This window comes from Rhamphochromis sp. 'chilingali' (assembly GCF_963969265.1).
Source record: "Rhamphochromis sp. 'chilingali' genome assembly, chromosome: 14".
Classification (NCBI taxonomy): domain Eukaryota; kingdom Metazoa; phylum Chordata; class Actinopteri; order Cichliformes; family Cichlidae; genus Rhamphochromis; species Rhamphochromis sp. 'chilingali'.
In genome coordinates, this window is record NC_137941.1 from 21,560,373 (window position 1) to 21,574,534 (window position 14,162).

The window sequence follows — 14,162 nt, forward strand, 5'->3', positions numbered from 1 at the left end:
CAAAGCAGAAAAAAGTCCGATGTTTGATTTCACCCCTGACAGAATACTGTGGCCAATAAATTTACAGCCACCAAGTGAACTTTTGTATACACTACCCTGCATACTTATCCAGACAGCACCATTTCCCTATGCAAATAATTTTTTCTTTACTATATGTGAGAAATGCTTCAGTTCAGTTTACTGTTTGTAAAACACCTTCACCTGCTTGTGAGTGTGCAGTGATTCCACTATTTTCCTCTCCCTCTCAGTTTTACAGGTGTTTCCTGATTCTGTTTCACTGCGATCGCTGGTCATCGGAGAAAGGCGACACCTCGATGCCGTCCAAGACTACGGTAATCCACCTTAACCGGCGCGTCTACAGCAACACGGTGGCCTGCACCGCCCAGATCTCCACCGAAGCTCTCAACCAGTGCTACAGCACCGCAGACACCAAGCACACAAACCCTCCAGAGGTCACCCCCTGAACATGAGCATTAATCAGACAGGAATCACCGCCATCACAATGAAGCACGAATAACCCAGAATGTGAACTCCGGTGGACTGTGGACAAGAGCTTTCAGAAAGTAGATGTGCTTTTTCGTGTTATGTGTAAACTTGTATTTGTAGACCATAAATGTGCCCTTTTAAACCTTTTTTTCTTTTACTATACATAACACAAAAGTGCTAAACGACCACAGAAATGCATGTAAAGTATGCAAATGCACACATACATGTACACCCATGTGTGATGCAACCAGACATGTTGGTATCAATCAGTTTTATCATCCACCACGCACCTTCTCCTGTTCAGTACATGCAAAAAAAAAAAGGTAAGAACTTCATTCAAACTTATTTCTACGTTTTTGCGTCTATTAAAAATATGTATTTTTTAATAAAGGGCACCGTCACTGTGGTGGGTTCAAGGTTTTAGTCTGTTTCCGAACTGATGTGTATGCATTACATTCATTTCAGTATATATTATATATATTTCAGTATATTACATATTCTTAGTTTTCATCCTACAGTTTAAAAAGGCCAAATTTATTTTTTGAACTACAGGATCTTTTTTTAAATTTACATTTTAAACAAAGAGTTAAAAAAAAACCCAGTAAAACAGCGTCTGTTCCTTGCTGCTTTTCAGTCGCTGTGTCACTGTAAATGGGGAGGTCACTGCGCAGACTTGTGATTTGATCAGCAAGGATCATTTAAAGCATCATTTAACTCTGCTTTTCCTCTTTCCCTCCTGCTGCTTTGGCTTTAAATGTTGAAGAATTCGAAAGGTTAAGCCCCCAGAACCTTTATCATGCGTGTACTTCAGTTTTGTTCTGCATGAAGGCGTTTATTTGAATTGTGTTCGTTTTTGTGTTTGTGCTGTGCTTTCTTTGGTTATGATTTAGTTGGTCTTACAAAGTTGTTTCTTTGCAGGAGTTTTTGCAGGTATGATTTCATCTTCTTTCCGGAATAAAAGGGCCAGTGTTTCAAAATGATTATCCAGTATGGCCAGCCACAGAAAAAGGATTCCAGTCTGATGACTGATGGACATTACGGGCATATCTGGGAAACACAATGCACAAATTTAGGGAAACTGATTACATTTAGCTGGCCTTACTTAAATGACAACTGCAAGACATAAAGCAGATATCAGTATTTTACTGCTTTTGTAGATCTAGAACTATAATGGACCAGGACCTGCTCAAGATTAAGGGAGTTATAAGTGAGGTCAGAGTGCTCAGACCTCAACCCACTGACATAGAGTTGCAGAAAATATTGATGAGTCATTTTCCTCCTCACTTTTGTGCGGTGCCATTCAGGACCTTCAGAAAATGTGTGATTGAGGTTGGTGCTTCTTCAAGAGGCTGCAAGCAAAAAAATAAGCCACAACAAAAGCTTTGCTTACTCTTTCCAGTCTGTGATGCAGCTGACTGCTCAGTGTATTCAATAAAAACAAGAAAAGCACTGTGTTATTAGTTAAGTCAAATTGTGTTTGTAATTGTGACTCAGATGAAATTAATTTTAAGAGTAGTCTGTTCAGAAATGCTGGGTATTACAAATAACATTATCGTCACCAGTTTAATTGTATTTTATTGCTGGATTCAAATGATTTAATAAAAATGTCTGCTGCTGAAAAAGGAACGTATCATGCATCGTAAATTAGGTTGGAGGATGGTGTGACATTGTGAATATTATAAAAAGCAAAAGGAACCTTTTCTTGTATTTCCTAAATGAAAGAGGTGCAAATGAGGACAAAACAGAAAATAATACGTTTTTCTTAATCACTTTTGACAAAACGCCAATGTCTAAAACCAAAAAGAATGGAAACACATCCTGTAACAGCAACAGATGGGTGACGGCTTTTCATTTTCCCCTGAAGGTCAAAATCTCAGCTGAGTGGAAAACAGTCTAATTTAAAGTAACATGACAAATATAAACAACAGAGTCCTCCAAGGAACATTGTGACATTTTAAATACAGGCAGTCATGCCTAACACTTCAGCAGGGTTTTGTTTCTCCAGTGTAAAGCTCTTTTGCCTTCCATTTAAGCTGTGTAATCAGCGACTGATTCACAGATTATCAAGTGCAGTCACAATGAAAACCAGCTGTAACGTGGGTCGCCCGATGCACGGCAAACCAAAGCGCAGATTCCTGGGTTGTGATGCAGCAGAGTTGCTGGATTAAGCTAAAAGAAAAGTGTAATTAGATTAAAGAGTGACCAGTTTCTCCTCTGCGCTCATGTGCAACCCTCTGCAGTCCGCTGAATTTGAATTGACTTATTTTTTTTAATATGCTGTTTAGATATTTTATAGCTGATGCTTTATTTATGCTTTTGCAAGTTTTTCCCTTTGTACACCAAATATCTGCTCACTAGCGTGAATGCTACTTAGATTTCGTGTTCTTGTGGAGTCTTTGTTGCTTTCCTGTTTCAAAAAATGTGGGGGTTTTTTCTCTAGCAGAATCTTTTCAGACGAATCTGGAAAATGCCAGTTTGACAAGCATAATATAGTATGTTTCCCACTAAGGTGATTCTCAAAGAGCTTTTAGCTGAAAAATAGCCATATCTCAGCATGGTGTGCGGTGTTTCCTTGAGATATTTGAGGAAACTTGATAGGTGGAGGACAAAACAAGAATTGGCAGGCCTAAAAAAATACAACATCCAAAAAAGAGCTTTGAAAATCTTTCAAGAAGCCTGGACAACAATTCAATGAAGACTACTTAAAGAAATTTCAGGAAAGTTTTCCCTAGCAAGTTCAGGATGTGTGCAGCTTTTCAAGAATAAGAAAACCGAACCAATTTCCCGTTTTCCTAGCATCATGTATAAGAATGCACAGTGCAACAGGACAGGAAGGTGAAGTGCATATCTTCATTCCTGTCTGTTTAAATATATTGGTTTCGAGTGTGTTGGTATTTTGCATAATCCTGCCACTTGCTGATGGTGTCACTGTGCATTCAGTGACACCATCAGCAAACAAGCGTGCGTGTGTTTGTGTGCATATATATCTGCTATAGGAGCGGGCAACAATCTGCAAAGATAAGAACAAAGAAGCAGCTGAAGGGACAGACGTGCATCACATGTGCAACCACTGCACGCATGCAAGACATGCGTGAGTGTGCACTCACCTATGAAGCCAGATGATGGGGGGTTGGGTTGGATGTCCTCCTCTGTGTTGCCCTGAATCACGTCCCAGAGCTGCCACACATAGCTAGGGTGAAGGATGTAGAAGGGCTGGTCAGGATGCAGCTTGCGGTGCTCCATGTATGGACCGAACAGGTTGTAGTCCGGACTAGTGTACCACTGACGAGAGATAACACAGCAGACAGATTTAATCTCAAATCATGAGTCAGATAAGAATAAGACAACGTGATTTTTTTTCCAATAATTAAAAATGTTTCTGATATTTAGAGGATTTTCTACTATTCAAAACAATGAAGACTGCAGTCAATACAAAAATAGCAACAGTAGTATCGCTCACTGGGTTGAGCAGGTGGCCCAAATGCCATAAGGCTATTGCAGAGGCCTGAGTTTGAATCGACTCATGGCTGTGTGTTTCCTGTCTTCTTTCCACCACCCTATCTCAAAGGCTAAAAAAGCCCCCCTTAAGCAAAAGATAAGAAGGAAAAGATGTTTAAAGATAGAGTGCAGCCCTTTGCAAACATCTGTCAGTCTCTAACGTTTGGACAAAAACTCCTCTGAATGGATGCTGAAGTTTAGTCAAATGTATCTTCAGACTGCGAACATTGCAAAAAAAACACAAAACGCCCATACAGATAAACGTCCGTCACTGCTGTTTTATGCTGTATCATGTTGAGTGGCTCTGGAATACATTTGAATTGTATTTATGCTTTCTTTCACAGTTTAGATGATTATGTGTTATTCATGTGAGGTTTGTGTTGTTACCCAGGGATATAAATAATGTATGGCTTACAGGGTATGCATTTAACAAAATAGAACTAAAGCATATTAAATGTAATTTCCTGAAATAACATCATAGCGGAGGAACAAATCGATGTAGCTGCACTAAATGCTCAGACAGGAAGTGTGTGCATGTGCAGAACAAATCCTGGTTTAGGTGAGGACCTTTTGCAGATATAAGCCTAGTGCATACTGATAATTTCCCACCAACAAGTCAGCCTCTCAACAGAAAAGTCAGTGAGCTGCTGTCTTATAGTAGCGTGGCTGTTATGCTAAAAACTTTAGAGTCATTGAAACTATGTAAGAGACTATTTCCGGTCAGGAAATTGAAGGGCTCTGGAGTCAATCAGGTGGTTTGACTGAAATTTTAAGCTGTCAAAACATCCCAGAAAATGTTAAGTGTCTTAGACGAACGGTGCAGCACAGCTGTGTAGAGAACAATACTGTGATTGAAGACAGCAAGTGCACTGTAGGGATACATCACAGTTGGACAAATGAAATCATAAGAAAACTGATGTAATCGGTGTGCCAAGTACTCATATTGGATTCGTGGGAGTGTGCATGTCCATTTTCATCAGTTGTACCATCTCCAGTTTGACCGCAGAAATAAAGGAGAGCATGAAATCATTGTTCATAATTTGTAGTTTATCATTAAAAGCCAAATTAAATAACAGTTGTTCCACTAATTCATGAGAGCTGAATATTATGAATTAATGGCTTTTAATGTAAATCTTTGTAAGGGCTTTGAAATAAAGACCCGACTACTGGGAATGTATATTTTGAGAAACTATATAACACACAATGCAAGTTACTGCATCCATGCATTGGATAATAATTAGTAACTGCACTTATAATATGTATGTGTGTGTGTATATATATATATATATATATATATATATATATATATATATATATATATATATATATATATATATATATATATATATATATATATATGCATGCTGTTTTTTGGTATACTATCAGGGGAGCCTCCAGATTTTTTTCATAGGGGTGGCCATCCATATGGGGGCCACTAAAATATCGGGGTGGCACACCAAAAACAGAATGTCCAGGTTTATTATGCTCTTGTGAACTGCAGGTTAGTTGAAAAATAAGGGGGAAAGGAGAAAGAAAATAATTATATGCCTAGTTAATTTCCTGCTATATCACTGAAAATATATATCACCACTAGCACCCCTAATGAACTCACTGTAACATTCACAAAACCAGATGTAATCCATCTGGGCAAGGCTTGACATGTTGTGTGTTCTTCTGCATACCTTGATTATAAACAGTCTCTATTTGAAGGCATTTTCACCCAGAGAACTGCCAAACTGGATATTTGCTCTTTTCCTGACCATTCTCTGCAAACCCTAGAGATGGTTGTTGGTTGTGTCGGAAATCCCAGTAGCTCAGCAATTTCTGAAATAGTCAGACCAGACCATCTGCCACCAACAACCACATATTCAAAACCCCAGCTTTCTTCTTCATTTTTACACTATGTTTGAACTTCAAGTAGGTCGTGTTGATCATGTCTACATGCATAAATGCACTGACCTGCTGCCATGTGATTGGCTGGTTAGATATTTGCATTAACAAGCAGTTTACTTATATCTAAGTTAAATAAAGTTAAGAAATGTAACACATTTAATCATTTGGCGAGTGTCATGGGATACAAAGTAAAAATAAACTGAACAAACTTATATACGAGAAGGAAAGCTACATGACAGACACACTGCGAGGTGCTAAAAGCTACAAGAAACTGGACAACAGCAACAACACCTTCCAGTATTTCCAAAGGTTAACTACTGACAATGAGCGAGGATAGAATTGAAAACACGGATGTAGAGACAAAGGTCAAGTGTCAGTGGAGCATCGTGTTCTTTATTAAAACCCCATCAGTCCACATCCAGTAATCCTGTTCTTTACCGTGCTGTCTACTGGCTATGTGAGCAGTTGGGTGAGCAGTATGGCAAATACTGTAGCTATATAACAATGCACTGCACGCACGCTTGAACTCTATTTGCATGGATAGTAATAAACTAACAAATCAGCCATTTTTTAAATCTTTACTTAATCTGATATATTCTGACGTAAGGACCTAATCTAGCAGCACAACACTGATTAAAAGGATTAAAGGTTAATGCAGGAATATAAATGATCTTGTTTGTTTTGGTGATGTCCTTCAGAAAATTAATTAAAGCGTTAAAAAAAATAAATAATAATAATAATAATGATGATGAAAAAAAGAAATTTCATGTAATTCACCAGATAAATGAAATCACTGAAAGCAGAGGCTGCATGCAAATATAATTTAACCTCAAACAATCAGGCCATTCACCGAATAACAATTAACGGGAAGCATGGAGAGGAGGATAAGGGGAAAGGAGCCTCGGAATAAAATCTTGTTTTGGACACATTTGCTAACATGAACCAAACCTTTTAAAGGGCAGGTGGAAGTCAGAGATAGACGAGATGACATCATGGCAACAAGCTTCTTTTCCTACATGTGTTTGTGGCTACATACACAACAATAACTGTGTTTACTTTCCTAAGACGACCCGCTTTAATATTCCTATACTCCTTTTCTCTCGGTTCACTGCGACCTTAGTGTGAAAATGATCTGCTGAAACTGCTAAAGTGAAAACACATATACCTTGTGTAAGTTGACAGCATAAGGTGCGGGGTCCCAGGCCACCAGAGTTATATTCTTGTAGATAGAGCTCGTATTGAACCGATGCCTAGGATTTGCCAAAATCTGTAACACAGCACATGAAATGTAAGTCTTACTTTCAAATGTAAAGCACAATCATTCAGATGCATGGTCACTATTTTGCCAAAATACAAATAAAAACACAGAGAGAACCTCTTTATGTGCCTACTATAAATTAGACTAGGAGGCAGATACCAACATAAAGCCTGTCCAGTAAATATGATTACACAAATATGTTTTTTTGGCCAGGCAAAGCAAACGTTTAAACATCTCCAGACAGACTACACAAAACAAAGACTAAAGAAGCTGTTGGTGTTTTTTTTCCAAAGAACTAATCTATCTGCTAATGACAGTTCATACCATTGAGTTCAGATTATTTAAGTACAATGAACTCATCGTCATTTGGATGAAACACTTGACCATTTATACACTTCTAAAGGCATTACTTTGCTACATAAATAGTGAGTTGAAAATATAAATGACTGTATTTTTTTTAAATCTGTTTCTTTTAAGGATTCACTGTCATTTAAGGCCTCATCCTAACTCACCTGCGAGTTGATGATGCGGATAGTGGTTTTGTTTCCCACGTCTCTCTCGTAGCCTTCTGTAGGTGCAGCATTGAAACGTAAAACTGCATCATGAGCATCTGAAAGGGAAACCATGGAGTCTTTCAAAGCAAGGTAACAAACTGGCCTTGAGTTGCATCTGTTATCATGGAAATATACAGACAATTTCCCTCCATAAAAAGTCTTCTTCATAGCGATATAAAAAAAAACTTAAAGGGTGAAGCCAGGCTTTGAAGATGTACAAACAAATATCAGATGTCTCTTCCAAATGTTACCAGCTCATGTTTTCAAGGTCTTAAAGCAATTACCATCATCTTTCAGAATTTCTACTTAGTCCAAATTTATTTAGAGGAGAAAACACAGGCAAACATCTCAATAACCAAGCACCTCAACCAAAGTCAGTGACGACACACTGACTACAGGGATGAAAATCACACTTGCACTAATTGTTGACAACAATATCCGACAGGCTCGGGGATGTAACCGGTGGTTGGCTCAGGTAAACAAAGAGCCATGGCTCACATAAGGAGTTTACTGGGTTTTTTTGTTCACATGTCCTTCACGGTCCTCAACAACTTGAAATCCTCACCTTGATGGATGGCTGCTGTAACAATTACAAATTAATTCCTGCCTGTCTGCTGATCGATCTGTCAGTTTCAGGCGTCCTCCTCCTGCATTGAACTAACACCAAAATGGATGATCCCTCAGCTTGTGATCTGATACCCCTTCATCACTGCCACCAGCAGGTTTACAACTCAGAGCAGCTTCACAACAGCAAACAAGGCTCTAATAAAACACAGTAAACATGTCCATTCTCTACAGAGCTCAAGCTGAAGGATGGCTTTAAAGAAGAGTCCTTCAAGCAGCGATCAGCCTCTGTCTTGATGGAGGCCAAACGCCTATTTAACACCTTCAGAAGAAAGAAAGGATAAAAAAAAAGGATTATTTAGTAAAGGCGTAGCACATAATAATAAAATTAATGAGAGCAGAACTGAGTCTAACTGAGTGGTGCGGCCCAGTTTCTCATGGGGTTCCTGGAAAAAATTCATTGCTCACTCCTGACTCACTCAGAATTCTTAGAAAAAATCTTCTTCTTCTGAGAAAAAAGTCAGAATTCTGAGATTAAAGTACTAGTAGTACTGTAGTAGTAGAAGAAAAAGAAGTTTTTTGCCATAACTATTCACTAAAGTAAAATGGAGTTACATGAATAACTGCTTATTATTTTGTCTCTTGTTACTATCATGGCCAATATCCCCCTTACACAAACAGGGACAGGTATATATGACTTGGTTCAAGTTTAAAAAACTGTCTGTATTATTCTGGAAAAACAAGTTCAGGAAAAACGCCTTGCATTTCAGTAACATATTTAATACTGCCATTGGACGGTACCAATCCAGACTTCCCCAAAAGTTGATTCTGTTCATCTGGACGTAGCGTTTTCAGTGGGAGTGACTTCTTCTGTTGCAGCTGACTGCAGGTTTCCCCAATCTTTTAAAAAGTCCATTTGCATAATGACTGAAACCAGCCCCACTGAAAGAACAACGGGCTGGAGTCAGTTCCTTGATCCTTAATATGCAAATTCTCATAACTCTTATTTCTCTCTCATAATTCACCTGGATAATAGAGCATGCATCAAGACAATCCATACTTAAGAGTTGCAAGGAAAATGAGACAGTTTCTAGAGAGCACCGATATTCAAGCATATTTACTTATCTCGCATGGTAAATTTGAAACATAAATGACACTAGAGTTGTGTCTAAACACTGATAAATAAAACATACCTCTGAATTGAGTGTTTTACTGCAGCATGTTTGCATCAAACTGAATAACCCTGCCAAAGACGAATCTTCTCCATACCGTGTTTGGAATGAGGATGCAGTTTGCCGTGTTCACCACATGATGGCAGGCACACATCACCACACTTACTATGAACCAAGTCCTGACCAACAAACTCTCACAGCATGGCCTCAGTGGTGTATAGACACTTAGGAACATTACAATCCAAAAGTCAGTCAACCTGCCTCTGGTATTCTCAAAATTTAGAGCGATCGTCATATTCAAGTCCGGACAGGTTAACTGAATGAATGAATGACTCACTGTTCATACCTGCAAAATACAGGTTCTGGCACAGAGAAGCCTTTCAGGGGGTACAACAGGGTGAGAATGAGTAGACAGAGTGAGATCAATGCCATCTGATTTCCTGCTGAAGCTAAGCCTGAGAATTAATGTAGCAAATACATGCTGTTTCTTTTAAAGCACTGTGACGCTGTTCAATAAATAATCAGCTTCATAACAACGGTCCCATTTATCAAGACACTACAGCACATCAGTTAAACATCTCTTAACTGAATACGTAGATGATTACACACTGAACGGGTATCCTGCAGCTGTTTTTACACTGAGATGTGGGTGACCTCAGAAATCATCAACAGCAGCTTTCTATAAGAAGGTTTGTGTGTAATCATACCAACTCAGGATACTGTTTAGAACAGCTCTTTATTTAATTCGTGACTAAAGTACCGTATAACACTGGTAGAATTTATTATTATTATTTTTTGTATGCGAGCACATGCATATGGGACACATGACTGGCCAGGCATCAAAATCAAACACGGGAGATGATGATACAGAAAGATTTCGATTTGGTGCCTGAAACTGAAAACTCATTCCCATCTCAGTCACCTGTTTCTCGTATACCAAGTCACGTGTTCATGCACTAACAATGGGAGGTGGCTTGTATGTTTTTCAAATTGTAGGAAATGATGTTGCTGCTGATTTCCAAGTAGCACACAACAGAGTAGCGCGCTAAAGACTGAAGGCTTGTGGCATCGATGTTCTGTTTCCATTGCCCGCATGTACCCATTTCTCTGTGTGGTGTACTTTCTTGTCTTTCTTGTAAAACGTGTTCTGTGGCAGTGACATCTGTATACCCGTATCAGTCTATAGAGATGTAAAAAAAAAAATTCAAGCCACAAAGCTGAAGACCTTCTTATTAATTCTAGCGCTTGCCCTGAACAGCTGAATTCAGAGAGAAATGCAAGGAAGCTATATGTGATGTGAAGAGGCCTGATTGGTTACCAGAGGGGGTTCTGTTTTTTCTGCGGAGCCATCTGTCACTGAATTCACACTCTCCCCACTTACCGGAGAGCTGCCAAAAGTCTCTAAACCAAGAACGCACACATTCAAATGCAAAGATATCTAGCTTACTAGGCACGCACTCAACGCTGCGCACAATCAGCTTGACAAGTTAATCAGCAAAAGCCACACAAAAACCTGAGCAAATGCTAATCTCTGCAGGCACAAAGTGGAAATGTGCTGACCTTCAGACTACCACTCCTGAGTGGGACACTTAGAGAACAGGCGAGTCTTTTGTGCAGCAATCAAACAATCTAATGAATCATTTAATGGTAATTTATTATTAGGTACAGGGGACACCTTTATTTGGCAGCAGTAACATGTCCAACCTGTTATTGTTCCTACTTAATTCCGAGTATTGCTGTTTCTCCATAAAACACTTCAGTGAAATTCTACATCCTGTGACTTGATGCTAGTTTCAGTCAGCTGCACTCACCTGCAGTCAACTGAGACCAAGACTGAGACTAAGACTAAGACTTCTTCACAGACTAATTTCTGTGAAATTTACTACTGTTGAATAGGATTGAATTCCACTTTAGCCTTTACTGTCAGAGACACACAAAGCCTTCTAATTGCAGCACCGGCCCCACTTTGTCTCATAATTTGTTATAAAGAATTTCATGGAAATTATTTAGATTACATAATTATTATAGTGCTGTATTTAAGACATTCGGGGAAAAGTATCTGTAATTGCACAAGTTTCAACAGAATACACGTTTGCAGTAGACTTTTTCTGGAAAATGCCAGAAAGTGACTTATTTGGTGCTTACCAATCTCTTTGCCTAATCGTGAGCGAAGGATGGCCCCAGCAGAGGTGACCACAGCACAGGTCTTGAAGCTTCTCCTGTTCTCCTTTTTGTACAGCTGCTCCAGGGGAAGGGATGGCACCAGACGAGCCCAGCCAAGTGAAGAGAAGGGTTGCTCCAACCCGTCTACTGTCCTCAGCCGGGCCTGATTCTTCAATTCACAAAGCAGCTCCTTGGCACTCTGAGCGGGCTTGCGATTCCCCTTGTAGGAAACATGGTGTTTGTTGGAGTTGACGTATTCCTTCATGGCACGCTGCAGTCGAAGACTCAGCATGCCTGCCGACACTCGACCCTTCCAGAGCCGCTTTATTAGCGAGATGGATTTGGAGAAATAGAATTCCTCCAGATCAGAGAAGTCATCGCCGGCCATACTGTGTACTCTGTTCTTCCTTCTGTTTCCCAGATCTTCATTTTCTTTTTCATCACCTTCCTCCCTGCCACCTTGGTATTGAGTGTTGCTGAAGTGGTTCTGATAGTCTGCAGTCTGTGACTGTCGCTCACGACTCTGGACTACAGGATCTGAGTGAGAACCCACATTTTCTGTACCAAAGGAAGACCAGGCTGCCAGGCTCTGTGGGTCAAGATAGTCCTGGCGACTTACTTCCTGGCTGCCATAAACAGCGTAAGGAAGATTGTTTGGGTTCTGGCTCATCTCCAGGCTGGTCTCTGGGGTCCCGGACTTGACAAGAGGCTCCAGCTCCGGTTTATCTCTGGGATACGTTGTAGTTAATGGTAAAGTCAGCTTTACCACGGCATGCTGTTGATGGGAGGCCTGTATGGAGGTCAGACGGCGTGTGTCTGGGTGCTGGGAGAGTAAAGCACCAGCAGAAGTAAGGGGCTCATCCACACGAGCATCCAGGAAATATGACAGGAGGGCGAGAAAGAAGAGAGCCCAGGCCAGTATTCCCACCAGCATCAGCCTCCGCCAGTGCCTCATACTGGACTTCATTGCCTCTTTCTCACATGCACGCCAGCTCTGTGGGCCCACCAACATCAAGTCCCACAGCTAGGACTTACCCCAGAGGTCAGGTGGAGGGCCTGTAAAGGAAGTACAGTTAAAAACCGATAGGAAGCCCAAAAGAGGCAGCGAGAGGTTTGAAATACTCACCTGAACTGACGGTTTTATTTCTCCCTGTCCATGTGTCTGCCAGGATATAACAGGACCCTGCGAAAAAGAGAGGTACTAATTAGTTGAGGCAGCGTGCACATGCATGCATGAGGGGATGTGAGCGTGAAACCATACGGCTCACACAGGAAACCACTGTCTGCGCACAAGAACTTGGCCGCTTTCCATTTGCAACTAAAGAGAATTTTTAAAGACTGGCCCCATTTATTAGTTGTAATCAAACTTCCCTCATGTAAGACTGAAAGCTCCAGACGCAACTTTAAAACTAAAGCTGCTCCGGCTGTGTTTAAACGCAACATCAGACAAAGATGAAATACAATTTGGATCATTGGATGAATTCCCCAATTTAATAAACAAAAACAACCCAAGTTTTCCCATGGAAGCTTGTTAACGTGAGGTTTGAAGGTTTGAACAACAGGTTTTGAAGGAAACTTTAAGCCTCCACACAAAAGCTTCAAAGGAAGCCTTTCACGTGGAAGCTTTGTTTAAATAGTAGCTTTCAAAATGACTTTAACGGCAACCGCAATGTTGTGGGGGTTTTCTGTTGCTGTGTCACAGAACGGCAGTTGAATATCGTGATTTTGTCTTTAAAGTACTTTCCCCAAGATGTACACAGTGATGAACCAAATGGCTGATCAATTAGTAATGCTTTACATCACTGCTACCTGCTGCTAAATGAACATTTAATTGATTCATGAGATGATATAACCCATAAGGAGGCATGAGGACATTAAAAGTTTATGACTCTGCCTCTAAAGAAGTTTGCATCTGTTTCATATTATGATGGCTTTTACTCTTTATGTGTATTCATAAAGAAACATGTAGCAACTTACTGACACATTTTTAGAAGTGGAATAGATTAATACCTTATTGTGCACAAGTCCTGAGTGACTTTTGCATTTTTTCTAAAGTGGTCTTGAGCAGGGTTTTTGAATTTCTTTGAAATTTGTCTTTGTGCATTGGCTATTTTTTCATTCCTTATTAAGTCCAGTTCTTGTACCTGAACATTGATGAAACAATGGTTCCTATAATCAAGAATCTGCCATTATCCTACTATTTACTCAAAATGATAGTTAAATTTTGATTAATTTCCTTCTTTTTTACTTTTCAAAAAAAGAAAAATTGCGGTATAGTCTTGTTTTTTTATGACACACCCACACACTTTTTTTTTTTCTTAGTGAGGACATCTAATTGATATAATGCTTTCCCTAGCCACTTACCCCAACAATCACAAATGAATATCTAACTCTCAGCCTAAAACGTAACCATAACCTCATCCTAACCCTGATACTACAATCACATTTTGAGCCGCAAAAATGCCTTCAAACTCGTGGGGTCGGGCAATTTGCCCCTATAAGTGACTGTTGGTCCTCACAACTATAGTGGCGTGCAAATTGTCTGTCCACACACACACACACACCTTAAGTCAG

The 14,162-nt window shown here is 39.9% G+C and overlaps 2 protein-coding genes across 5 annotated transcripts in view; one reads left to right on the plus strand and one right to left on the minus strand.

The window, feature by feature from the left end:
• tmtops2b (teleost multiple tissue opsin 2b) overlaps positions 1 to 3,582 on the plus strand; it is a 31,901-nt gene extending 28,319 nt beyond the window's left edge. The window contains exons 4-5 of one of the 2 annotated variants that reach the window (XR_013974016.1): positions 249 to 809; positions 1,405 to 3,582. Coding sequence is in view for 1 of the 2 variants with exons in the window: in XM_080902271.1 (XP_080758397.1) it covers positions 249 to 464 (216 nt within the window). In the remaining variant the exon portion in view is untranslated. Of the gene's footprint in view, positions 1 to 248 lie in introns of both variants that reach the window. The other variant, XM_080902271.1, reaches the window with a different exon arrangement.
• st6gal2a (ST6 beta-galactosamide alpha-2,6-sialyltranferase 2a) overlaps positions 1 to 14,162 on the minus strand; it is a 46,185-nt gene that overhangs the window by 5,880 nt on the left and 26,143 nt on the right. For all 3 annotated transcript variants that reach the window (XM_080902270.1, XM_080902269.1, XM_080902268.1), the window contains 5 exons: positions 12,715 to 12,771; positions 11,571 to 12,644; positions 7,648 to 7,745; positions 7,043 to 7,144; positions 3,594 to 3,768 (listed from right to left, as the gene is read on the minus strand). In XM_080902270.1, the coding sequence (XP_080758396.1) occupies positions 3,594 to 3,768; positions 7,043 to 7,144; positions 7,648 to 7,745; positions 11,571 to 12,600 (1,405 nt within the window). In that variant the 5' untranslated portion in view covers positions 12,601 to 12,644; positions 12,715 to 12,771. The remainder of the gene's footprint in view (positions 1 to 3,593; positions 3,769 to 7,042; positions 7,145 to 7,647; positions 7,746 to 11,570; positions 12,645 to 12,714; positions 12,772 to 14,162) is intronic.